This window comes from Neodothiora populina (assembly GCF_041146345.1).
Source record: "Neodothiora populina strain CPC 39397 chromosome Unknown canker_contig_15, whole genome shotgun sequence".
Classification (NCBI taxonomy): Eukaryota; Fungi; Ascomycota; class Dothideomycetes; order Dothideales; family Dothioraceae; genus Neodothiora; species Neodothiora populina.
The window spans coordinates 1,815,621-1,839,638 of record NW_027191413.1 but is presented as its reverse complement, the minus strand read 5'-3'; the positions used below and the strand labels follow the sequence as shown (position 1 = coordinate 1,839,638).

The window sequence follows — 24,018 nt, the reverse complement described above, 5'->3', positions numbered from 1 at the left end:
AACAGAGCAAGGATTAGACCAAAAAACAAAAAGCCAATTATAACGCCAACGTTAAATCTCTATAGTCCATACGGCTACTCTCGTGGATCAAACGCCAGTTGTACAATGTACAGTTCGTAAAAAGTGTCGTTGTAGTGACCATGATGTTGCTGGTGATGGCGGCGGTATCGCAAGGTGCCAGATGCACCTAATCTCCACTCGTCCTCTTCTTTCTCTATTTCTCGCTGCCTTCTCCGTGACACCTGTACCTGGATATGACTCGTTTCCTCGCGTTCTTGCAGAACTACAGCAGCTATGACAGCGCAATAGCTCCCCGTCTCCGCTCTCTTTGGTGTAAGAAGGCCTGACTACCGCAGAAGAGCAAGAAGATCTATGTCGAAACAAAACCATTAGCAATTGCGCCCAACCAGAGAACTGCTTCTCTGTCTTCTGTTTCTGGGAAGTACTCACGCCATAGATCCCCACGGCACCAAAGACAGCGGCGGCAACAGCGCTACCGTCCTCTGGATCCTCGTCCGAACCCATGACCGTGTGGTTGTTCTTTGCGAATAGCGTGCCCAGGACGGATAGAATGACGATTGCAAAGACGGAGATGACGATGCTGTTTTCGTGTAGATCACAGGTCAGTGGCACGTTCTTTTCATGTGTTTGTGTTTCTTCTTTTTGGTTTCTCGGCTGCATTGCAGGTTGACCATGTTGGGGAGGCGATGAATAGGTGAGGGAAGGAGGACTGACCATGTCCACGCGTTGAAGGCGGATACTACGGGCTTCATCTTGAAGAGTGCGGTTTGTGGCGGTTGGAATGCAGCTGTGTAGGTGGACTCGCTCGTCGATGCTAGAGAGGTTGGTAGATAGTAAGGCGTCGAAGACGATGGGATGGCAACCGGATGTCTTTGGCCGGAAGAGGGACGATGATCAGAGTTGTGTGTATACGTTGAGCTTGTCGGGACTGCGTCGAAGAGCGTTGGCACCTCGTTCAGTGTGGCAGAAGCAATGGCCGTGTTGTTATAGACCGCGCAAGATACAAAAGCTGGTGCACGATAAGGTCCTCTCTGTCGCTCTCTCTCGCTGCATCAGCGTCAGCGTCAGCGTCAGCGTCAGCGTCAGCGCCAGCGCCGCCGGGAGCTGGTACACGCCAAGACAGTTCGGGTCCACCGTCCCTCTCCGCCCCGCCTCCCCGAGGGTGTCCGTCGCGGCCTGCGGACGGGGGCCAGCGGGACCTGTGTTGTACAGCGATTATACAACCAGACGTCTGCCAATCTTGTGTCGACAGTCCCAACCCTCCGAATCGCGAACATGATCTCGGGAATCCTCATCTTCAATCAAAAAGGCGAGAACCTCATCTTCCGTGCCTTTCGAAATGACTGTCGTCCGCGACTGGCAGACGTCTTCCGCATTCAAGTCATCTCGAACCCCCTTGTCCGCTCGCCGATCCTGACTCTCGGATCCACCACTTTCAGCCATGTCAAGCATGAGAACATCTTCATTGTGGCTGTCACAAAGGGCAATGCCAATGCAGCACTGGTCTTTGAGTTCTTGTACAGGATGACCGCTTTGGGGAAGAGCTATTTCGGGAAGTTCGACGAGGAGGCCGTCAAGAATAACTTTGTTCTGATTTATGAGCTGCTTGATGGTGTGTTATTTCTAGTCAGTCCTGTGGCCAAGCCACTTTGCTCACCTTTCGAATCTAGAAATCCTGGACTTTGGCTACCCTCAAAACACGGAAACCGACACGTTGAAGATGTACATCACTACCGAGGGTGTCAAGTCGGAGCGAAACGTCATCGTACGATACACCCTGCTGGACCATCCAGATCACCTGCTAATCACGGGCGCAGGAGGACTCGTCCAAGATCACAATGCAGGCCACCGGAGCCATGTCCTGGCGACGAGACAACATCAAGTATCGCAAGAACGAGGCCTTTGTCGATGTCATCGAAGATGTCAACCTGCTCATGTCTGCGACCGGAACTGTCCTTCGTGCCGACGTCAACGGCCAGATTGAAATGCGTGCCTACCTCAGCGGCATGCCCGAGTGCAAGTTCGGCCTCAACGATCGCTTGACGCTGGGAGAGGATAGTCTCGGCAGTCCATCTGGCAACATGAAGGGCACCAAGGCCACCAAAGCAGCAGCCGGTAGTGTCACTCTGGAAGACTGCCAATTCCATCAATGTGTGAAGCTCGGCAAGTTCGACACAGACAGGACTATCAGCTTCATCCCGCCGGACGGATCCTTTGAGCTCATGCGATACCGCGCCACCGAAAACATCAACCTGCCGTTCAAGGTCCACGCCATCGTCAACGAGGTCGGAAAGACAAAGGTCGAGTACAGCATCGCCATCAAGGCAAACTACGGCAGCAAGCTTTTCGCCACGAACGTTGTTGTCCGTATCCCTACTCCTCTCAACACCGCAAAGATCACCGAGCGTACGTCTCAGGGCAAGGCCAAATACGAGCCCGAGCAAAACAACATTGTCTGGAAGATTGCGAGGTTCACCGGCGGCAGCGAGTACGTCTTGAGCGCCGAGGCCACCTTGACTTCCATGACGAACCAAAAGGCCTGGAGCCGACCTCCCCTTAGTCTCAATTTCTCCTTGCTCATGTTCACGTCTTCTGGTCTGCTCGTGAGATACCTCAAGGTGTTTGAGAAGAGTCAGTACTCCAGTGTGAAGTGGGTTCGATATATGACTAGAGCCGGAAGCTATGAGATACGGTAAGTCGAGACAAGTCCACAAAATCCTTTTGCTCGCTGTTTTTGCTAACTCTTGTCGCTAGTTTCTGATTGATGTCGACACTATTTACACATGTACATATATTATCGGGTTTCGTTTGTTAGGTAGGTAGGTAGGTAGGTAGGTAGGGGCGGCATAGCACGGCGTTTTGTATTCGAGATACCCGCTTGGCCTGATCACATCGGAGCGGTCGGGTCATGAATCAGTGAGCACTCACTCATCAATCACTTGCAACCCTTTATTCTTCGTTTTGATCATGCTGTACCACTCGACCTCTTCTGATACGAGTTTGAGTTGAGGCTGAGACCCTCTTGTGTCTTTTCTATCGCCTTCAGTACAAGTGAACCCTGACCTGTTTGGGACGTTTGTAACAACACAATCCTTACATTCACTCTGCGTTTCTTGATGGCCACTTCACTGACATCCATCAATCACTCAATTATCTTCGTCTCACTCCGAAGTAGCATAGCCGAGTGGCGTCTGTGACAAGCGACCGACATTAAGGCTTCGCTTTCACACCTATGCATTGTCGCTCTTGCTGTCCTTCCCAACCTCCTCTATTGACTTCCATCCGCAGCACCTTGCTACTTTACCCAGCACAACTGACACAGGAGGACCCACCCTTGATCTTCACACCCGACCTACGCGTCACGAACCACGAGTTGTATACCACCGCTTCATCAACAACTCCAAAATACCAGCATCGTTTGCCTATCTACTGTCTTCTACGCGTAGCTTGCCAGAGCTAAACATCAACCAGTTTCTGGACTCATCGTGCAACAGTGCTGCCACTTCTGTCGCTTCACGAGCCATTATGGCGCGTTACAAACAGACCGAGAGACAGCCAGCGAAGGGCGGGATCGCTGAGCGGCTGTATGGCGGTCGTCATCCAAGTATGTTCACAAGTTCTTACCCATGTCATTGGAATCATAACGCAAGCTGTGGTCCTCTACAGCGTCTTCGCCACCGAATTTGCAGAATTACTGATAGACGCAAAAGCAGAAGAACCACCGCAAGAGGGCCCACGCAGGTTGCTTCGTACGCTCAATAAGCGTAAGCTGAATGTGTTGACTATCGAAAGCGACGATGATGATGATGGTGATGATGACGACGGTGATGTTGACGACAGCAACAACGCCGCTATCGACGATGGTCGCGGCGAAGTTGAGACCAAGAGACTCAAATTTGAGTTGTTGAAGGATGAGCCTAGCGGTGCGTTCCAGTTTTCACATGTACTAAAAGTCGTTCACTGACCCAATGCATCAGAAGAGCACGATATCTATGCAGCAGACTCCCTTCCCTCGGAGCATAAGATCACTACAGACACAGCCCATCCCAAGAGACAGCTCCATCGCTCGAGTCAGTCACAGTCACTGGATGTTAACTCCAGCACCGGCACCCTCTCTGGCTCCCCCACGCTGTCAAGTCAACACGCACAAGCGAATGCACGAATGATGATCGTCGACTCCCCGGGACCGCCACAAGCAGCGTATGTCTCTGAGCAGACTTCGGGTGTAGCCAAGAGCACTGATCCAGAGCACCACTCCATTCTCATCAGAGCACTGAAGCACTCAGATGGTGAGTGGTCTGATCAACGAGCTTTCTCACACAACTTCACTGATGCGCCTCCTAGGGTCCGGAGAGCCAGGCGATCTCGTCGCTGTTGTTCTAACTCCAGAAGAACCACCTCTTCTGATGAACAAGGCCGCTCTAGTCAGGACTTCAGGGTGGTTTGCCACAAAGTGCGCAAACCCATTGCCCTGCGATAGTGGTCTCCGCCACGGAACCGAGATCGAGTACAAACGCGTGAAACATGGTTTCGCACTGCTGGGAGACGTGGAGAAGAACAATCTCCTGGAACTGGTTCAGGTGCGCATACATTGCGGCATCGATAGACTCCGAGATTATGCACCACCGCACGCAATCAAGACCGAAGACGACGACACAGATGCTGCTATGCCAGCAAACACATCTCAGCGCCGCGATTCCTCGACTCTTTTACACAACGCAAGAGAGGCATACAAAGGTCTCTTCCAGATCCTCGAGCTCATCCCACCAGGTCTCGTGAGATTCATCGACGAAGACTCCTCGCGCGTCAAATCCACTCTTCTGGCCAACGCCGTGACTCTCGCCGCACGTCTTGAGGCGCTTCCCGCACTACGACGCCATATGTCTGGATTCCTGTACAAGAAACTCGGCCAGCGACGCTGGGCAGCGATAAAAGACGATCCGCCTCTATGGCTCAACATGTCACTATCACTACAAGACGTCGAGATCTACAAAGAAGCCGCGATCCACATCATCGGACGCAACCTCTCCTGGCTCCCCTCATGGACCGTTCCTAAATCCTCAATCCCAGACGCAGTCCTCTGCATGCTCGAGCGCAAAGCAGACCAATTGACGCTGAAGATCTACCGAGCGATCCAGGCGCTCAACGCACTGACCATGTACACGCCTTCGCACGACTACCCGGGCGGGCTCGAGCGAGTGACGCATATCCACGACCAGCACCTCTGGCTCATAAACAGCATCTGGCACGAGTGGTGGCGCGCGTCGTGCAGCAACTGCGTGCTTCCCTATTACTCCCCGCCTCATCTCCCCCCTACTACGAACGACCAGAGAGGCATGCATTACGACCCCCACCGCCTGACCCCCCTGTTCCGCGTCCTCGCTGCAGGCGGCGAATCTTACCTCCCCAGCCACGCTACCGTCGAGTCGATCAGGACTTGTCTTTCTCCTGCTATTGCCGATCATGCGCTGTATGTGCTTGCGGATCTGAAGACTAGGGCTGCGAGGATCGCGCGAGGGGTGCTCAGGAACGAGTTGCAGGCCAGAGCTGAGGGGGCAGGACTGATGTATTTTACTTGTGTGGAGTTGGGGAGCGGGGATGTGCCTTTTGATGATGATGAGGACGAGGAGGGCGGGGATGGGGTTCGTGGCTGAGGTGAAAGTTGGAGGATAGTTCGATGTCGTCTGGAGTTTTGGGGTTAGGGGAGAAACCAGTAGAATGGATTCTTTGGGAAGGTGCTACTTTCGCTAGCCTAATAAGGGGTTCCTGGTGGGGAAAAGGTTTGGTGTATGGGCCTTTTCTTGGGAAGGTGCAAGTGCTGCTAGCCTGGATAGGTGGTTTCGCATGTGCGATTTGGCTTCACGTTCTATACCTGCACTCGCGTTGCGATTGGCAACCAGTTTCTACGCACGAAGCTGTTTTATGCTGTCATACGAAGGGAAAGACAGAATACAATACCGTTTCATCAGATCTTCTTCTTTCCCTCATCAACCTTTCGGCCAAAAGTCCCCCTCAGCAGCACCCACGCCACCCACGCGAAGCCCATGACAACGACAAACGCACTTCCGGCCTCCACATATCTCGATTTCTGCAGATCCAGAACCGGCGCCTCCAATTTCTCGTACAGCTCACCGTGCTCTCCTCCGACGCGCGCAGGAGGTACGTGATAAAACATGGTCTTTGGTCCGAAAAGACCATCGTACCCCAGATTGACTCTGTCGAAGGGGTTGACGCCCATCTTCAGGCCTTCCTCGGCCTCGCAGGCCCAGAAGACTGCTGGCCATGGTATTTTCGTTGTGCGCTTCCCTGGTTGCGATGTTGAGGTCATGTTCTCCCCTCCGGATGGGTCCAGATACCTCAAGTGCAGGGGTATAGTCACGTTCCAGTCGCCAGCCTTGTTCTGGTCTTCGGTTGAAGCAGATGCAGACAAGTCATCGTCGTAGTAGTCTCGGGGAGACTTGAGCTCGAAAAGTGATGCTGAACCCCATTTCTTGATGACCCATGCTGGAGCTTCCAGGTCGCTTTCTCCACTCAAGCTACGCAGGGACAGCAGATTGTTAGACGCAAGGAAGAGAGGGTCTGATAGTTGATATCTGTCCAGAAACACGGTAGACGGGAGTGTTAGATATGTGTGCAACGAGCAGGATGGAGAAGGCGGTTTCAACGACTCTTCGCGGAAAGATAGCTGGAGAGTTGGATGAAGTCCACTGGGCTGCTGGAAGGATGTTTTGAATGCTGTCGTGTCCTCAATCGGCAATGGGTGGTGTCTGGCAGGGAATGAGAACAGTGTGGCGCCTGTGATCATTAGCTTTAGCATAATGAGAAGAAGTACCCGTAGACAGAAACTTACTAGGCTTATCATCCTCGCCGAGTACAGTCAAAAAGCCCCCAAGGGAAAGCTCCTCTGGTTCAGTCGGCTTCTCCGGGTTGAGGACGCCAACTTCTACACTATCTGACTTTGATCGAAGTCGAATGACTTCACTCCAAGTCGGGCCTACAGGACTACGAGCCCACGTCGTAGTAATCTGTAGAGCATGCGATATCGTATCATAGTCAAGATCTAAAGATGCAGCTTTGCTCAACTGAGCAATCTGATCTTTACAGACTGTGTTCTCTGCGCTGCACACTTTGTGTTGCAAGTACACAATGAGATCATGTAGATCAGGGAGAGATTGATAGTACTGGTGTGAAGCGGACATGGCAAACCTCTCTGACAAGATAGGCGGCGTACTGAATGACTCCTGCAATACATAAAACGCATCAGTAGAGTCAGATAGGCAATAACCAAGTCAACAACCCCTACCTTTACCGAGTGGCAAGATATACCTCTTCCAAACACATTCGTGAGGAGGGGACAAAGTACGTCTCTATAGTATCTGAGCACATGGACCACAGTACATGACGACAACAACATACTGCGAAGCATCTTTCCTAGGAGTAAAGAACACATGCAGGCCGGGCGGTGTCCGTGATACTAAAGGCGAAATCGCATCGTATGGCGTAGCAGACGTCCAGCGAATATGAAGCTCATGGCTCAATTTGAGGACTTGCCAGATCTGCATTGTATAAGCACGCAAGCATGCGTGATGCATCTGGATTTACCTTTTGGTTCTACTGACTGACCTCTTGGGGAAGCTCCTTCGCGCCAACAGTGATTCGCCATTCTTTGGCGCCGTTCAGTCCTGGTATCTTCAGAGAATCTTTGGAGACTTCGAGTGTCGCCGGGTCGACTCCTCCCTGCTCGTGTGCATTTTTAAGCAGGTAGGTAATTCTTTGCTTCATCTTTCAAGTGCGAGATAACTTAATACCCGGTAGATGTACAGCGAGTGGTAGTGTTCGACGTCAACAAAGAACTGTGCTGCGTTCTTCACGTGTACAGACCAGCATATTCGCCGTGAGGCAACAGCAGCTAGATGTCACGACACCGTGTCCTCGACTTTTGCCACCGATATAACACATCAAAAGTGGAAATTTATTATTGTGCTCGTGAGAAAACCGCTGCAAATACTTTTATCTTCCGGCTATCATTCTGTTACAGCCAAAGGACTTCCAACCTGTGGTGCGGCGCGCGAATCGACCGTACAATTGGTTTTGGAGCACGGGCAAGCTAACTTAAATCCACCACATCACTTTGCGTATACACAAATCAACAGTTTCGAATCATATTTGATACTGCATACACTGCAGAGGCTGCCAACGGCCCAGCTCGATTACTCGATCCCTAGTCCTCCGCAACTAGGAGAATTCATTCGGCATTCAACAAAATCAGCACCCCCAAGGTTGCCGCAAACACCTTTTGTCTGCAATAGAGCAACATGAAGATACAGACTCTGCTGCCGCAAGTCATCCTTCTCTTGTCATGCCACAGCATAGGCACCTTTGCAGCACGCAAACCCTCCAACAGTGTCCTGCTTTCAAACATCAAAAGCCTGACACTCCGCGGTGGTAAAGATACTACAGCCCGTCGACTGAAGCCTGTGCCCCAATTGAGCTGTGTTGGTGGCAATGCATGCGATCTGTATGACATTGATGTGATGCGCTGTACAAACAGCGGGTCGGACTACGACGCCGACAACGTCCAATGGACTTGCAAAGCCTCATTACCACCAGAATTCAAGCTTGGTGCGACTGATGTCATCTGCGAAGGGTACGACTCGGCAGAAGATCCATATATCCTCAAAGGCAGTTGTGGAGTAGAGTACAGGCTCGTCCTCACGGAGACTGGCGAGGAGAAGTATGGTCATCGAGATGATTACTCAGGCGACGGCCCGGCAACGAGGTCAGAGAGGATCATGTTTGGCTTGTGTTTAGCCTGTAAGTTCGCGATGAGATCGACGCAAGTAATGTGCCTCTACTGACATTAAGTAGTCATTGTTGGAGTTATTGGTTATGGAGTTTGGACGTCATGCACTCGTGGTGCGCAGCGTCCTCCCGCAGGAGGCAGAGGTGGAGCGGGAGGAGGTTGGGGCTGGGGCGGAGACGATGGTGAGTTTCACAGCCATAGCATAGGCCAAGCCATCAAGATTTGAGGCTCTGACGCTTGATACAGACAACGACGATCCGCCACCACCGTACGACCCTCGACCACCCGGAACCAAGGGGAGTCAACAAGCACCAAATACCCAGGGCTGGCGACCCGGGTTCTGGACCGGAACTGCTGCTGGTGCCGCTGGTGCCTATATGGCAGCCAACAGGGGCTTCGGCCAACGTACAGACCCTATGGTAGGTAGTTCCAGATCTGCTCAAGCGCGGAGTAACAGCAATGGCTCTTCGTCAAGTTCCCCGCCATCGAGCGCTAGGTACGAGAGTACTGGTTTCGGAGGCTCAAGAAGGAGGTAGAGAGGGGCTTTTTAGAAACTCTCTATGGTCAAATGCACCTTATTCATCGCAATTCAATCGCAGGGAAGAATCTGCCATATTTAGCTCAAGGCAATATCAATGTAACCTGAAGCCAGCGTTACTGAGGGACAGAACATAGCATACCTTGGTCCGGCATACCCTGAAGCAAGCACAGTCTGAATGTCGATGTTCTTCCCCACATATGGTGTTTGGAGTTTGAGTAGAATATGTGTTCCCGACACGGGAGGGTCAAATCTGATAGCGACCTTGTGCTTACCGTCTTTGATGTGAAAGCGTGCACATGTGACTCCGTCTCCTTTCACCTGACCGAGTTGCGGACTAGGGAGCATAATGCCACGCTCTTTACGGCGAAAGTTTGGTCGCCGTGCTCGGCCCGGACGCGAGTGTACGGTATGGAAACGGGTATCCCAGCCGTAATTGTCCTCATCATCGACGATGGCCACTCTCCTCTCTCGACGTTGCCTGTCTTCCAACACGTCCGCTCGCGATGGGACTTCTGGCCATATCACCTCATCATCTGACAGCATGACGACTTGAGTGTCTTCGTCATGAGATGACTCTGCCTGTTCTTCGCAAGCATGCATATCAGCGGCTCGGCGAGCGTTGGCTCTGCGCAGGTGCGACGGGGCGAGGGCCGGCCAACTGGGTCCCCGCATAGCAGATGTGAATGAGTCAGGCGTCAGAGAATCGGTGTCGCCATGCTCCGCATTGTTGAAGGCGATCGGGGAGGGGGCATCTGAGGGTGAGCGGTCCCTGCTCTGGGTATGTAGAAGGGCCCGAGATACTTCAGGGTCATTGAGACTCTCGAGAAAGCTTATATGATGATTATCACTATCGCGGTCGCGGCGAGTCGGGCTTGCTGGGGCGAAGGAGCGTGGCACTCGTTGTGAGGTAGGCTCCAGATAAGGAAGAAGGTCAGTGCGATCCATGGCAACATAGATCAACCCCTCCTTCAATGGTGCCGTAAACCCATTTTCAGGAGCCAGGATGTGCAATTTCTCGAGAGTAAAGGGGGAAAAATCATGGTGGCGTAGGACAATGTTGCACGTCGAGTCTCTTGTGCAGTAGACACTCTTATCATGTTTGAGAATGTTTTGTGGTCCGTAATAGATGCCGCCGTGATCGTCATGAACATTCCCATCGCAACTTTCGACAGATAGCTTGAGCAACCCAGGCTCGACCTGACCGTGCCAACCATATCTGAAAGCGGCGTCTGCCATAGGGTGGTGCAACTTTCTGCGCTTCCGCCTCCCTTGCTCTTCGGCATCGGCATCGGCATCGGCACCGCCGTGACCATCAGAAGCTGGCTGACGTTCGGTGTCCGAGTGCGGTAGGGCATTAGATCCTGGAGGCGAGAGCGGAGTGGCATAGCTGGAGTCTCTTGTGCGACGTCGTCTGGGCCAGTCGGTAGGGAATCTCGGCGAGGCTCGACTCGACGAATATCTCTCTGACCCGGCAATCTGTATGCGGCTCCTCGCTTGCTCACGAGTCTGTTCCAGTGCTCTGCGTAGATTGGCAAGGCGAGTGCTTACGGCGCTGGAGGCCGACCATAAGTTATCGTTTGACGATGTAGCCGGCGGAAAGTCGTGATCATCGGACTACACATTGACCTGTCAGCCCGCGGCCACGTTGGCGGTGTTGACAGTGTATCGCCAGCCATGTCGCTTGGTGATGCACAAATTTACCCACCGTGAAAGGCGCCAATGATCTCCGGTCGGCCATGGTTGTATACGAGTGTGTATTCTTATCGAGACTCGGGAGTCCCCATCATTCGGTTTTTTGGTTGTGGGGTCCGGAGTTTATTATCTGGGAAAGAGATGGACCTCGGATGGCGTTAACCTGAACCAGTTGAGCGGCAGGGTGTGGTCTAATCACTGGTCAAACAGAGCAAATAATTCACTCTTCGGATAAACACACGGTAGAGTTCACTTGGATAGGGTGGCCTAGGGATGCAAACGGATCATACGAGTGATGAATAGCACATGTGGTATGAGACCACGAAAGCAGCAAGAGAACAATGCAGTACAGTGACCGCCGCTCATTGCATGTGGCTTTTAAGAGGGTCCAGCTCGAGTAATACTCGATCTTGATAAACGCCTAAAGGATCACCTAGATTCAGCACAGCACACAGGCTGGCAACGAGCCACCGATACCATTGTGCATGCTAGACTAATGCCGCAACCATACTTGTATCAATCATCTCTCTGGATCTGGAGTCACATATAGACACCGCAGCGTGGTTCCATCTGTGCCTCGTTGGCCACCACTGTAGTGATAATCTACAGTACAATACGGTAAATTACATGTGCGTCCGGCTTGAGACATCCCGCACTGGCTGATCGCTCTAGCTGATAAGATAAGGACTCTTGTATTGTCCTGGTCTATACGCATCTGTATGATGTTAGTTTGCTTCCTCGGGCAAGACTTAAATTCGGTATCGTGAACTGTACAGTACGTATCCCTCGTGTCCTTTCGCTCGTCCTTCTGGAATGTTTACTGTAGGTCGTTCGCACGCTGCAATAATATCAAGTCAGTCGTTGTCGAACCGAATGAAGTATAGGAGATTAGGCGAGCGTGGCGTTGATTGGTCGGTTCGTGAGTTCCGAAAAGACCGCATTGAGCACAACGTGGCTCCTCGATAGAAGAGTGAATGTAAGGTACTTCGGTTACCTCGTTTTGACCTACTGTATGATTATAGATGCATCTCGATTTACAACTACTGTTAAACTCCATCTCATAAACATTTCAGACCTATACAGGAAAAGACAGACTACGACAATAAAGGCTAGTCCCCATAGAGACACCAATATCAAACCTCGTTTGGCCCGGCGTCGAATACTTTCTGCGATTCTTGTGGCGAGAACATATTATCCTATTTATCCACTACAATCCGAAGGAGATCCTTGTGGCACATAATATCTACCGCTAAAAAGCCTCTATCACTTGAGACTCCCGCAAGTCTAGGGCGCGACGCTTCTCCCACCTACTTTAAATACCGCGATGGCTGATCTGCCGAATGGGTCGACTCGTGAGTCCCATTGCCTCATTCGTTGCGCGAGTCTCGTCACTTACTGCCAACCGACAGCGGTCGATGCCAACGTCATGCAGATGACGCTCAACCCAGCTGTAGAAGCGGTCGGTACGGCTGCGCACGCCCAAGCCATCTCTGCCGGTATGCTATCATGTAGTCCGACCTTCTCATCTCGTCAAGACTGATCGTGAGCAGACGAGATCGCCCTGTACGATCGCCAGATCAGATTGTGGGGAGTCGCTGCGCAGGAGAAGATCCGTTCCGCGAACATTCTCCTCATCTCCATCAAGGCGCTTGGAAACGAGATCGCAAAGAATGTCATCCTCAATGGAATCGGATCCCTTACCATTCTCGACGGTGGAGTGGTGACCGAAGATGATCTCGGTGCACAATACTTCTTGCGCGAAGAAGACATCGGCCGAAACGTAAGAACTTGTTGAGCATGACATTGATCTCTCGGTCTGGCTAACGTGACTTAGCGAGCCGAAGCTGCAACGCCACGCCTTCAGGAGCTCAATCCTCGGGTCAAGGTGACGACTGACAAGAGCGACATACTAAGCAAGGGACCAGACTATTACGCCCTCTTTGACCTTGTCATAGCCTGTGATCTTGACTTCTTGACTACGACGCAGGTCAATGCAGGATGTCGTATAGCTCAAAAACCATTCTATGCTGCAGGTCTCCATGGGTTTTATGGATACATTTTTGCAGATCTAATTCAGCACGAGTATATCATCGAGCGCGAAAAGTCAAACGTCGCGACCGTGATCAAAGCAGAGTCAACGACTCGAATGATCACCAACGTTGCAACAAAGCGAGAGAATGGCAAGAACATTGAGCTTGTGACCAAGCGTGAGATCTACTCGCCCCTTCTACTTGCCAACACATCACCACTCCCGATCGAATACATCCGCAACCGTCGCAAGATGCGATCTATCACTCCGCTCCTGCCTGCTTTGCGCGCTCTGTGGGATTTCGAGCGCAAGTACAGCAGAATGCCATCTCATTCCAAGGAGGACCTCATCATATACACTTCACTCGCCAACGAGAAGCTGCTAGAGCTTCAGATGCCCCCAGAAACGCTGAAGGCAGACTTTCTGCGAAGCTTCCTCCAGAACATCGGCAGTGAACTCGTACCAGTCGCCGCATTCGTGGGTGGTCGCCTTTCCGAGGACGTTATCAATGTTCTGGGAAAGCGCGAGCAGCCTCTGCAGAACATGGCGTTCTTTGACGGCGAGAACTTTGAAGGGCCCATCTACGCATTACATCCCATCTTCCCTGAGGACACGGCTGCGTTGACGGCCACGGCAAACAACCCGCCTTCAAACAACGGCGTCTCTGCAATGAATGATATGGCGCCTATCGTACTATGAGTGGTCAGTATGGACCGAATCACGCTTCTCTAGCTTCAAGTTGTCACGGCATGGCAGGATCTCGCGCACTGGGACATTGCTTGCTTGGCCCCCGAGAAGTGTAGGAAACGAGGTTTTCACCCGTCGTTTTGACTGGTATGCTATAACTCCAAGGGGATTTTCTAGAGGCTGGCGACTGTTATTAGAGATTTCCTTCCCCCATGATACCCATTTACCAAAAGCTCTGAACGTCGTTCGGTAACGACCAGGACTGAAACCATGTGAAAGTGACCCTTCGGAGAGCGCCAATCGTCATGCTATCGTCACCGCCTGTATCCATACTAAACGCCATTTCCGTCTGTCCCTGATATACGATAAGACCAATTGTGGTTTCTCTCAGACCGTGCCTGCCACGCTCAGTTCCCTGATCTCCTGTAACACTTGCTCGACCTTGGTATCGAGATGGCCCTGCGCGTACTGCTCCCTGGTGTCGGCATCGAGATACTGTTGCACCTGGGCCATTCTGCTGTACGCTTCGGCACAGAATCTCAATTGGATCTTGACCAATGCTTCGAAGCTGGGGTCGAGGTAGGGGACGCGCAGGTCGATGAGCTGAGGCAGTTCGGTGAAGAGCTGATCGTTGATCTGTTCGTAGGCTGCCTTGGCCATTTCCGTGTCCTTTTCGGCGCGCGGCAACTTGGTGACGTCCTTGTCGGGCTTTTCGGTCAGCTTTTTCACCTTGGCGCGCATGGAGTCGTAGTCCAAGAGTTTGTGGTTGCGCTTCTTGATGCCTGTAGTTCAGGTTAGATAAATTCTGTAACGCAGATGGAGTTTTGTGGCGATTCGAGGGTGCGTACACTCATTGATATCCGGGAAGTAAGCGCAGAATCGATTGATGGGCTCCAAGACAGTGGTTCTATAAGGTCCATCGAGCGCCTTGATGGTTTCCGCGTCCAGGTCCTCGACGGCCTGCTTATAGCTTCTGCTCACACCATCGCTAGCACCGGCATCGCCGTAGAAGGCATCGATGGTCTCCGCGATGCGCATTTGCGAGGCGGTCATTGCTCGTAGCGAATCTAGGTAGCCGCGAGCTTCCTTCTGCAAGCGCACGGCGGCGTTCTCCAGCGTGCGGTATCGACGCTCTTCCACTGCATAGTCCCGGTCGTTTGTCCTCTCGACATGGCCTGAAGCTCATCGTAAGCGAAGGAGTTGTGGTAAGTGTTGTCTATGATTTAAATGTACCAGTCTTCATCATAACCTGGGTCGTCGCCCGGTTGACGTTCTTCTTGAACCCCGCCCACGACATGTTTGCGATGTTATGCTGGTTTTACTAAGTGTATTGGCTGTGTCTATGGTTTGGTGTTGGTTCTACAAGCAAGAACAACGTAACCCAATGGTTGGCTCCAGTGAATGTTTATAGGATGACGTGGCTGTGCTACACCTAAGCCTTAGGTTCTTTCTCTACCTCGTACTAGACGTACAGCAAGAGTAGCCTTGGGGGGGGTTTATACAGCACGAGGGACGTGGTTCATGCCCAGCCAAGCCACTGCGTCAGGGCCGACGTCCGCCGAGACCCAGAGTTCCGACCTCCCGACTAGTCGGATCTACTTCCATGTAAGGAATCCATCAAACGAGACGGCATTTGCCATACCGCGTCTGCTTGTCGAGACTACAAATTTCCCCGTCGCCGAAATTTTCGATTTTCTAGTATAAATGCCTGCTGTTGGTGTGCCTGCTCGTCTCCTCGCGCAACATACCAAGTTCGCTCGACTTTGCTCGAGTCCTTCAGCAGCTGTAAGCAATGGGTTGACACTGCAGCGGCGGTCATATGTGACGCCCAGCTCGTCCAAAGTCATCTTCTCTGGCATTCAGCCTACGGGCGTGCCTCATTTAGGAAACTATCTGGGAGCCCTGCAGCAGTGGGTCAAGCTTCAGAAAGAAGCCGATCGAGACACGCAATTGTTGTATTCGATTGTCGATCTACATGCTATAACAGTCCCACAAGATCGGGCTTACCTACGACAATGCAAGAGAGAGATGCTGGCCACTCTTCTTGCCATTGGACTAGACCCTGATCGGTCGACTATTTTCTACCAGTCTTCGGTACGGTCCCGTCTTGTCCATATACTGCCATCTACTCTTGCTGACGGCGACTACATAGGTGCCTGCCCACTCCGAGCTCATGTGGATCCTCAGCTGTGGTGCATCTATGGGTTACCTGTCTAGGATGACCCAATGGAAGAGTAAATTGGATCTCGCAGACAATGCGAATCCACTGGATCAGTCGTCCAAGTCCAAGCTGAAGCTCGGCTTGTTCTCCTACCCAGTGCTGCAAGCGGCTGATATCCTTGTACATCGTTCCACTCACGTGCCTGTGGGACATGATCAGAGCCAGCACTTGGAATTCGCACGAGAGTGCGCCAATGGCTTCAATCATGTTCATGGCAAGGTGTTGTCGGCTCCAGAGACATTGTTGTGTAAGTTTGTTTGTACTTTCTTTTTCATGCATCACCTCACCCCTCAAAAGATGATAAACTTTAGCTCTAGAACTGTAGCTGCACTATCAAACAGCGTCGACAGATAACATACCAATTTCTGAATCCTTCTCAAACTTGCGAATCTATCACATGAAAACCTGGCACTTTTGGCAGACTTGCTGACAATCTTTGCTGTCAACAGCTCCAGGAAAGCGCGTAATGTCTCTCGACCGACCGCAATACAAAATGTCCAAGTCGCATCCGAACCCAAAGTCCAGGATCCTGCTTACCGACTCTCGTGAGGAGATACGCAAGAAACTCCGAGTCGCTGTGACGGACTCGATTGAAGGTGCTTCGTACGATCCGGTCCAACGACCTGGCGTGTCCAACCTCATCGAGATAGCGTTCAACCTGCAGAACCAGAGTGAAGCTTCGTCGCCTGAAGACTACGCTCGTGACCTCGAGGGTGTTTCCCTCAAGGCTCTGAAGGACCATGTCACCGAGGCAGTAGATCAACATATTGGACCTATCCGCGAAAGGTTCGAGTCCATCATCAAAGGCAGCGGTAGAGAGCTCGAAGATGCCGCCGAGCTGGGTTCGCAAAAGGCTAATGCCTCTGCCAATGCTACGATGAAGCTAGTCAAGGATGCTGTTGGGTTCTGATGACTGGCATGTACCGTGTCTCGAAAGACACGAGACGTCCGGAGCAGACATTGTAATCGTTATGTATAACATCAAAATTCTTCCTAAGTGGATCACCCACCACCAATCCCAGAAATATTTCATTCTCTCATCCCTAGCAACCCAATTAGAGCAACCCTTTGCCCAGCAATCCTCTTTATGCCCGGGTTCCTTGGTCGATGAAAACAACACAACCTCGCATGCAAACTCAAAACCCTCCTCGTCAACGCAACCCTACCGTAGCTCGCACCTCATCTTGACCTCACAGCGTAGCGGAATAATAAAGATTCAGCAAATTCGCCGCACCGCAAAACGCAGTCTGATCCCCAGGACAGTGACGCAAAACATCAGTATCACACGCTGTGGAGTTGGCTCCTGCGGACAGGGTGTCGGCGCAGAAACATTGGTTGCCGTTTTCGATGCTTGTTTGTCTCGCGTCAGTCACGAACGTCAAGGTCGTCCTGCTTTTTTTCGATTACAAGGGCGAAGTGAAGGGAAGGTCAAGGAAGGGTCAAGAGAAGAGGGAAACTCACCCAGCATAACGATATCCGCCCCTCAAGCAAGTCCCCACGCACACCTGGGGCGACATATCCGGCGTCGTCGTCAGACTGCCTCCAGCGAGCGCGCGCGCACCAGTCCCCACCTTCGCGGGCTCCAGCACACACCCTTTATTGAGATAGCGGCCGACATTCCGCGTGACGACGGTCGGCTGCCACAGCGGATTCGAGTACAGACTCAAATACCCGCCCTGGCCACAGACCTGCGAGAAGTCGCCTGCGCAGCGACTGTTGCACGAGCTGCCGGTCAGAGGCGAAAGCAGGGTGTCGACGAGTCGGGCGCCGGACGCGAGCCCGTTGCCGCAGAAGCATTGCGTCGTGTACTCGAGGCCGTAATACGCGTAGTTGTCTGCTTGGCATCTCGAGCGGCAGTAGGCGATCGTCATGTTGTCTAGGTGGTACTCTGAGCCGTTCAGCGCGCGTTGGCCACCGATCGTTGCTTCCGAGGCGCAGCCGATGTAGGTGTCTATGTAGGGAGCCGGGGGCACGGTCAATGCGATGACGGAATAGGTCAGGTCCGTCGTGGGCACGAAGGCTGGGTCGGTGTTGTTGTAGACGTTGACGTAGTTTGGTCCGCCGCAGAGTTCGCTGCGATTGCCGGGACAGGTGTTGATGCAGCCGTCGCGGGTGGAGAAGTTGGACGTGAAGATCGTCGATGGGTTCACCGTCAGGTCGCACCAGCATTGAGATCCAAACTGCACGGCGGAGACGCGGTACCCGCGCGTGTTGCAGTGGTCTTGACAGTACTCTACGCTCATCGATGTTTGGTTGTCGGTCACGCGAGCGGCAACCGCGCGCATTGGTGAGCCGTAGCTGTCGTTTCCACAACCCAGGTTCACATTGTAGGGGTTCCCGATCGGCTGGCCGATGGAGGGTGTGTAAGTTGGTAATGGGGTGGAATTGACAGTACGGAAGATAGCTGGCTGTGGGACTCCTGCAGCACACTCCATATCAGCCGCGGTCGCTGGGTTCGGGCCTTCAGTGACTGTGATACAGCCAGGGAGTTTCGATATCAGACCGTGCACTGGCTCATCAATCTGAGATGGTCGAACAGGGCAGTTGGCTGCCGCGACTCTGGTGTCTGACTCGATCAGGACAGGGCATTCGTCTATTGTTCCAAAGGGAGCGCCATTATATAGCAAGCATGTCTCGATGGCTCGAGTGAATGTATCCGTTTCCCATGCATTGAAAAAGTCCCCATGAAAACCATAGCCTGTTGGGTCGCCCTGTGAGAAGACGTAGCGGCCACCGTCGTCGTTGCCGGGCACATTCACAACTGCATAATTGGTCTCCAGGAAGACGTGAGGCAGCTGATATGGGTAGCTGGGGTGGCAGACACCATCATCAATCTGATTCGTGTGCGCGACATGGCTGTTGTCCGCTTTATAGAGATCCTTGCCGTTCCAGCAAGTTTGGAAATGTATTTGAGCGCGTAGACCATTGATGCATGATCGAACGTCGACCAGGTTGTAAGTGTCAGGGCCAATATTCTGGCTGAGGCAGGCAAAGCTCACAGCCTCCGATACGGGTCGACTAGGGAAGGTGGCGTTGCCCCAAGTCTGTTGAAAGTGTCAGTATCAAGACCTCCTGTAAGTGCACTCACTAGGCACTTATCGGTGTTGCTTCTGCTGTCAAATAGCACAACCACGCTGGGAAGTACTCACCATGCCAGACTGGTTATACGACCTGTTCGACTTGTTCCCCGAGACCATGCGAAAGCCTTGCGGAAATACAGTGAGGTCGTTCTCATTCGGTCCACGTGTTGTATAGTAGACTACACTACCATCGTGAGGCACTTCGAAGAAAGATCCATTGGCGTATTCGTAGTAAAGGTTAGGTGTCCAATAAGACGATTTGTCTTTGCCTATTTCGCACGAAGTACATTCAGAGTTGTACAAGGACTCGTAAGTAGAATTGACGCCAATGTCTGTCACGATCATTAGTACGACAATAGCCATCGTTGTGGAATTCTCACCCACTCGATGCGCCCACTATAGTATGAGCATGTGCAGATATAGCCCCCGGGTTGATGATAGGATCAATACGCCCTGTTTGAACAACATAGCAGTTGATTCGGAAGAAGGCATGGACTGTGTGAACACAGGCGAGCGTCACTACTGCGATGAGAGCACTGTTGAACGTGCACATTTTGAGTAGACTGGCCAGCAAGTCAAGTCAGAAAGTGCTTCAGGAAACCCAGATCGAAAGGCAATTGTGCGTCGATTTCGCAACGAAGAGAAATGGCTCTTGATTCTCTGAAGGGGCCTTTCTCTCGATTTGAACACTGGAAACAAGGAATCCAGACATATCAACAAAAGGTGGTAGACATAGCGTGTCCTTGCGCGTAGCTGGAGAGCACGATCAGCAAGGGTTGGGCCCTGGAATGCTGCATGGCTTCACATCAGTGAGCGACGAGGACCATAGAAATGCGTATAGTGCCGCGTAGCGTGACAATGCTTTCAACAGCTTTCGAGGCAACGTCGATATCACAGACAAGGTGCGGTCTTTTCACATCGTTGGACGATCGCATTTTTTAAGCCATTGAGGGGCGGAGCACTGTACAATCTCAGTATTAATGGATAACTTGTTTTGTGTGTGGATGTCGCAGCCTGATCTTAGGCTACTCCATTCCACCATGATATCATAAGTCATAAAGTCAGAAGCCCAGCCAATCGATCAGAATGCTCGGTAAAGTTACAAAGACCAGACCGTGTACGTGTTATAGCAATTTCTCCTGCATCACCGCTGTCTCCCAAAGTACGCCTCATCCCGTTTCCGATCCGACTTGGACTTTAGTTGTACCGAATCGTTCTTTCGAGTACGCTTCTTGGGTCGGCCGTATATAAAATCGCTTGCCCCCGCAAGAAGACTTTCCAGAGTATGCAGGGGCCAACTCAGAAAAAGCCAGACGACCTCCAGCGGCAGCATCAGCAGACGACTCGCTGCAGACAGGACAGCGATGACAATGCCTGGCTTGTTCGTCGACTGTGCAGCAACTGCAGCAAGGCTGAGGGCATCATGCAGCCTCGCCTCAAGGGACTGTAGTCGCTGCTCCGTCAATAGTGTCAAGGTCGTCGCTCGCTTCTCGTAACGGCGGACAGCACGTTCCAACGCTTCAAGACGAGGTTCGTATCGCCGTCTGATATCGGCAGATAGGGCAGTCATATCTTTTTGAATGCTAGTAGACACGATTGCGTGATCGCCCTCATTCTTGGCACCTCTTTCCAACACTGTTAAACGCTCAGCGATATCCTCTATAGATCTTCCAAGTCCAGCTCCGATCGCAGGTGGGTCGTGAGGACCGTTAGCAATGCGTTGAAGATGAAGAGTGCGGTTAGTGATCAGACGGATGAGTTGTCTCATCGGCCTGATTTCAGCAGCAAGGAGGAAAATTGTGAGGTTGTAATGAGATACGAGACCTTCCGAGGGACGCGAGAGCTGACAGCGTATGAGATGCAAGAGGTAGGCAGCGCAAATGGGCATGACGAATGTCAGAGCCAACGCTAGGACCTCGTGATACCGCAAGCGTGATACAGCATCTGCCACCTCGTCAGGTTGATCCGATAGCGTCCCAGTGCGGCCCTGCTGCGGGAGTGTGGTACTACTGTCGCCGAGCGAAGCAGGCTTGCCATTCGGTTGTCCATCGCTCTCGCTTTCCTCTTCATCAATAGTATCAGAGCAGAGTCGAGGTGGGATCCTGACAGACAATTGAGCTGAGTGATACCAGTCCCTGTGAGAAGTCAGTCAAAGAATCACGATGGTCTAGCAGTCGATGAATATACCATGGGATCCTCACGCTCCAATTCAGGAATAGTGCAGCAAGAGCGAGAAGTAGGATATCTGTAACGAATGCGCTACCATTGGTGAAGAACAGACCAGCGACGGCGGGGAGAAATGCAAATGCTATTGGAGACGAATGCCAATTGGATGCTTCTTCGTGTAGTGCGGGATCATCTCCATCCAGACCGAGGCCTGGTCGTATGTAGTCACGAGCCGAGTAGCGTGTCTCGTCGAGGCTCGTGAATGAAAGAATAGATGAGCGTCGTCGAGGCAGTGGAGGGGCTTCTAGCGGTGACGCCTTCGAATCAGCGCCGGACTTTGTCTGGAGTCGTCCTCGAAACAGAGGGGCATCAGGTTGGCCGTCTGGATGGGAACTATAAGATGACGAGGTTGCGAGCCTGTGATTCGGAAGAGATGGACGTGGTGCCGGTGAAGTATCACGCAGCTCGTCCGTGGCTATCGAAGGCATGACTGCGTTCAGTGTTTGTGACAAAAGTAGGAAATCAAGTATTGTGTCAAGGTGGTATTGAGTCGAAGCATTGGCATTTGTTGCATTACAGCGTCTACTACGATTTGTGTAAGGTCGACTCAATCAAAGGGCGAGACATTCGAGAGCTTACTGTATGATCATGATGCAGTCATGTTTAAAGCAGGCACTACCAAAGCCTCAGCTCGGCCGACCGAACGGCACAACGCCCTGCTTTCCGCTGCACAGTTCAGGGTGCGACTGGCAAAGAAAGAGAGGGGCAAGGGGGAAACAGGTGATGAATGATGACGGGTTGGGTGTCATGGCAAGCTCGACCCGGTGCAACGTCGTCGGCAGCGTTCCTGCAGCCAGCACCATACCTGTTATAGCATTGCAAGCAACACACCGCGGAGTCTCGAGCTGTTATGCATAATGTAAACTGCAGATCGCAAGGGACTGTGGGACGAAGCCGGCGGGGTTGTCGCCAAGCCACGGTGCGGTACCTGTGTAAGGCAGGCAAAGGCAAGAGACCTTATGCTTCTGTGGTTTATATGTACAAGCAGAGATCTACCCGCATCGTGCAGAGGAAGCGGTAGTGTCGTCTGCCACTTGCACTGTGGATCCTTCTTACTTCACAGGTAGGGACAGTAAGAGCTGACTGTGACAGGCCCATAATCAACGCATATGCAAATCCGAGGGCGACCCTGGCCGCTGCCTGGGCTCAAGGCTATCAGGACTCACGAAAATACCGTACTGTAAGCCACACTAAGACATTAATAACGTGAGTAGGCTCGATGCGTATCATATTGGCCATATCCCTCGCCGTGTAGAATATATCGGTTTTGTATTTTGATCTGATATGATGGTGGAGTGACTACAAAACACATGTCCAAGACATAATATTAGTATTCGATTAGGATAAGCTACAGCGGAGTAAGATTGGTGGAAGTGTGTAGAAGGGCAATTGCTGGACGCGGGAGGAGCCGAAGCTCGAGGCCAAGCGATAACGTGCAAGCGACTTTCCTTCGGCCTACGTTGACAAGTGTCCGGTCTACAAACCCTCAATCACACATTGTTCGCACCAGACCGGTTCACTGCTTCTTTCAAGTCACAACGAACAGCACGAGGCAAGCCGTCAAGATGGGTCTCTCTCCTCAGATGTAAGTCAACAGCGAGGAAGCGCAACACTATTGGCGACCAAAGCTCGAACCTGTTCTAATTCTGTCGCAGTACCAACCTGATCATCATCCTGTAGGCAACAAGCGCATAATGGCAGGAAGCGGCGAGGCAGCGAATTGACAGCATGATAGGTTTATGATGCAGGTGTCCAAGAAGATTCCCTTCGAGGACGAGAATGTGCTTAACGGTGTGCGCGGACTGTACATCGTTTCCAACTTGATCATCGCTGGTGTCTACACATACTGCCAGATGCAGATCAACAAGAAGAAGGGTAAGAACAGATCCGAGACCTCGGTACGGTTTCGTTGGTGCGGGAGGCTGATTCAGTCATAGACATGACGGTCCTCAAGTACGTTGAGCCTGCCCCCATGGGCTCTACCGAGGAGCCCAAGGCCGTGACCACCACTGTGCACGCCTACGACATGCAGCAGCTCCGTGGACTGTTCAAGTCGCAGCTCATGGGTGTTGGCATGATGGGCGTGATGCACTTGTATTTCAAGTACACCAACCCCCTCCTCATCCAGTCTATTATCCCGCTCAAGGGTGCCTTCGAGGGCAACCTCATCAAGATTCACCTCCTCGGCCAACCCGCCGTCGGAGAGCTCAAGAGACCATGGAAGGCAGCCGGCGGTCTGATGGGAGCCATGGCCGGCGGCAGTGAGATCAAGACCGACAAGAAGAGCATCGAGGCCGCCGAGAGAGCTGGCCGCGGTGGTGCCAAGGAGGAGTAGAACGGGCAGAAGAAATCAATCATCACGAGCACCGGCAGATGGGTTAAGGAGAAAATGTTGGTCAGCGCTTGTCTTTATACCTTGTAATACACACTCGGTGAGGAAAACCGCTCAGACAGTGCGAAAGTGAATAAATCGTACAGGAGCACTGCAGCACACATGTGCGAAGAAAATAGACAGATGAAGTGCAGACAAGATTAAGCTGTGGCAGTGCTTTCATGCCGTGAGACCTTTAGGGACCTTTAGGAACCTTTGAGGACCTTCTGGGTGTTCCACATAGATAAAAGATGCGCTGCTAGGAGCATCGGGGAGGGGCTTGGCATCTCTCCTAAGCTCTCGTCTCCCTCTCCCGAGCGACGTCGCTGTGTGTCGCCGCGTTCACC

The 24,018-nt window shown here is 52.2% G+C and overlaps 11 protein-coding genes across 12 annotated transcripts; 5 read left to right on the top strand and 6 right to left on the bottom strand.

Annotated features, from left to right (window-relative positions):
• Positions 1-292: 292 nt before the first annotated feature.
• AAFC00_002967 (uncharacterized protein) lies at positions 293-773 on the bottom strand (the record flags this gene model as incomplete). Its single annotated transcript, XM_069342363.1, has 3 exons — positions 293-370; positions 451-601; positions 736-773. The coding sequence occupies 3 exons, from the start codon at positions 771-773 to the stop codon at positions 293-295; spliced, it is 267 nt and encodes an 88-aa protein (XP_069198865.1).
• Positions 774-1,296: 523 nt separating this feature from the next.
• AAFC00_002966 (uncharacterized protein) lies at positions 1,297-2,782 on the top strand (the record flags this gene model as incomplete). The annotated part of the gene is made up of 4 exons (XM_069342362.1): positions 1,297-1,633; positions 1,692-1,786; positions 1,839-2,713; positions 2,776-2,782. The coding sequence occupies 4 exons, from the start codon at positions 1,297-1,299 to the stop codon at positions 2,780-2,782; spliced, it is 1,314 nt and encodes a 437-aa protein (XP_069198864.1).
• Positions 2,783-5,986: 3,204 nt separating this feature from the next.
• On the bottom strand, positions 5,987-7,803 carry AAFC00_002965 (uncharacterized protein; the record flags this gene model as incomplete). The annotated part of the gene is made up of 5 exons (XM_069342359.1): positions 5,987-6,816; positions 6,872-7,262; positions 7,325-7,388; positions 7,438-7,577; positions 7,645-7,803. The coding sequence occupies 5 exons, from the start codon at positions 7,801-7,803 to the stop codon at positions 5,987-5,989; spliced, it is 1,584 nt and encodes a 527-aa protein (XP_069198863.1).
• A 533-nt stretch (positions 7,804-8,336) lies between these two features.
• On the top strand, positions 8,337-9,360 carry AAFC00_002964 (uncharacterized protein; the record flags this gene model as incomplete). Its single annotated transcript, XM_069342358.1, has 3 exons — positions 8,337-8,835; positions 8,890-9,006; positions 9,071-9,360. The coding sequence occupies 3 exons, from the start codon at positions 8,337-8,339 to the stop codon at positions 9,358-9,360; spliced, it is 906 nt and encodes a 301-aa protein (XP_069198862.1).
• Positions 9,361-9,403: 43 nt separating this feature from the next.
• On the bottom strand, positions 9,404-11,103 carry AAFC00_002963 (uncharacterized protein; the record flags this gene model as incomplete). Its single annotated transcript, XM_069342357.1, has 3 exons — positions 9,404-9,431; positions 9,505-10,979; positions 11,071-11,103. 3 exons carry the CDS (start codon positions 11,101-11,103, stop codon positions 9,404-9,406), a joined length of 1,536 nt encoding a protein of 511 aa, XP_069198861.1.
• A 1,278-nt stretch (positions 11,104-12,381) lies between these two features.
• AAFC00_002962 (uncharacterized protein) lies at positions 12,382-13,785 on the top strand (the record flags this gene model as incomplete). Its single annotated transcript, XM_069342356.1, has 4 exons — positions 12,382-12,409; positions 12,467-12,553; positions 12,608-12,837; positions 12,892-13,785. The coding sequence occupies 4 exons, from the start codon at positions 12,382-12,384 to the stop codon at positions 13,783-13,785; spliced, it is 1,239 nt and encodes a 412-aa protein (XP_069198860.1).
• Positions 13,786-14,160: 375 nt separating this feature from the next.
• AAFC00_002961 (uncharacterized protein) lies at positions 14,161-15,070 on the bottom strand (the record flags this gene model as incomplete). The annotated part of the gene is made up of 3 exons (XM_069342355.1): positions 14,161-14,555; positions 14,622-14,948; positions 15,007-15,070. 3 exons carry the CDS (start codon positions 15,068-15,070, stop codon positions 14,161-14,163), a joined length of 786 nt encoding a protein of 261 aa, XP_069198859.1.
• Positions 15,071-15,477: 407 nt separating this feature from the next.
• Positions 15,478-16,904, top strand: AAFC00_002960 (uncharacterized protein; the record flags this gene model as incomplete). The annotated part of the gene is made up of 3 exons (XM_069342354.1): positions 15,478-15,867; positions 15,926-16,241; positions 16,444-16,904. 3 exons carry the CDS (start codon positions 15,478-15,480, stop codon positions 16,902-16,904), a joined length of 1,167 nt encoding a protein of 388 aa, XP_069198858.1.
• A 280-nt stretch (positions 16,905-17,184) lies between these two features.
• AAFC00_002959 (uncharacterized protein) lies at positions 17,185-19,627 on the bottom strand (the record flags this gene model as incomplete). The annotated part of the gene is made up of 4 exons (XM_069342353.1): positions 17,185-17,344; positions 17,456-19,038; positions 19,144-19,406; positions 19,459-19,627. 4 exons carry the CDS (start codon positions 19,625-19,627, stop codon positions 17,185-17,187), a joined length of 2,175 nt encoding a protein of 724 aa, XP_069198857.1.
• A 591-nt stretch (positions 19,628-20,218) lies between these two features.
• AAFC00_002958 (uncharacterized protein) lies at positions 20,219-21,890 on the bottom strand (the record flags this gene model as incomplete). 2 transcript variants are annotated; one of them, XM_069347739.1, is made up of 3 exons in its annotated part: positions 20,219-21,209; positions 21,262-21,825; positions 21,880-21,890. In XM_069347739.1, the coding sequence occupies 3 exons, from the start codon at positions 21,888-21,890 to the stop codon at positions 20,219-20,221; spliced, it is 1,566 nt and encodes a 521-aa protein (XP_069198855.1). The 2 variants fall into 2 exon arrangements, with proteins under 2 accessions (XP_069198855.1, XP_069198856.1); XM_069342352.1 differs by lacking the exon at positions 21,880-21,890 and having other exon boundaries at positions 21,262-21,728.
• A 975-nt stretch (positions 21,891-22,865) lies between these two features.
• AAFC00_002957 (uncharacterized protein) lies at positions 22,866-23,635 on the top strand (the record flags this gene model as incomplete). The annotated part of the gene is made up of 4 exons (XM_069342351.1): positions 22,866-22,885; positions 22,956-22,976; positions 23,036-23,175; positions 23,238-23,635. 4 exons carry the CDS (start codon positions 22,866-22,868, stop codon positions 23,633-23,635), a joined length of 579 nt encoding a protein of 192 aa, XP_069198854.1.
• Positions 23,636-24,018: the final 383 nt, after the last annotated feature.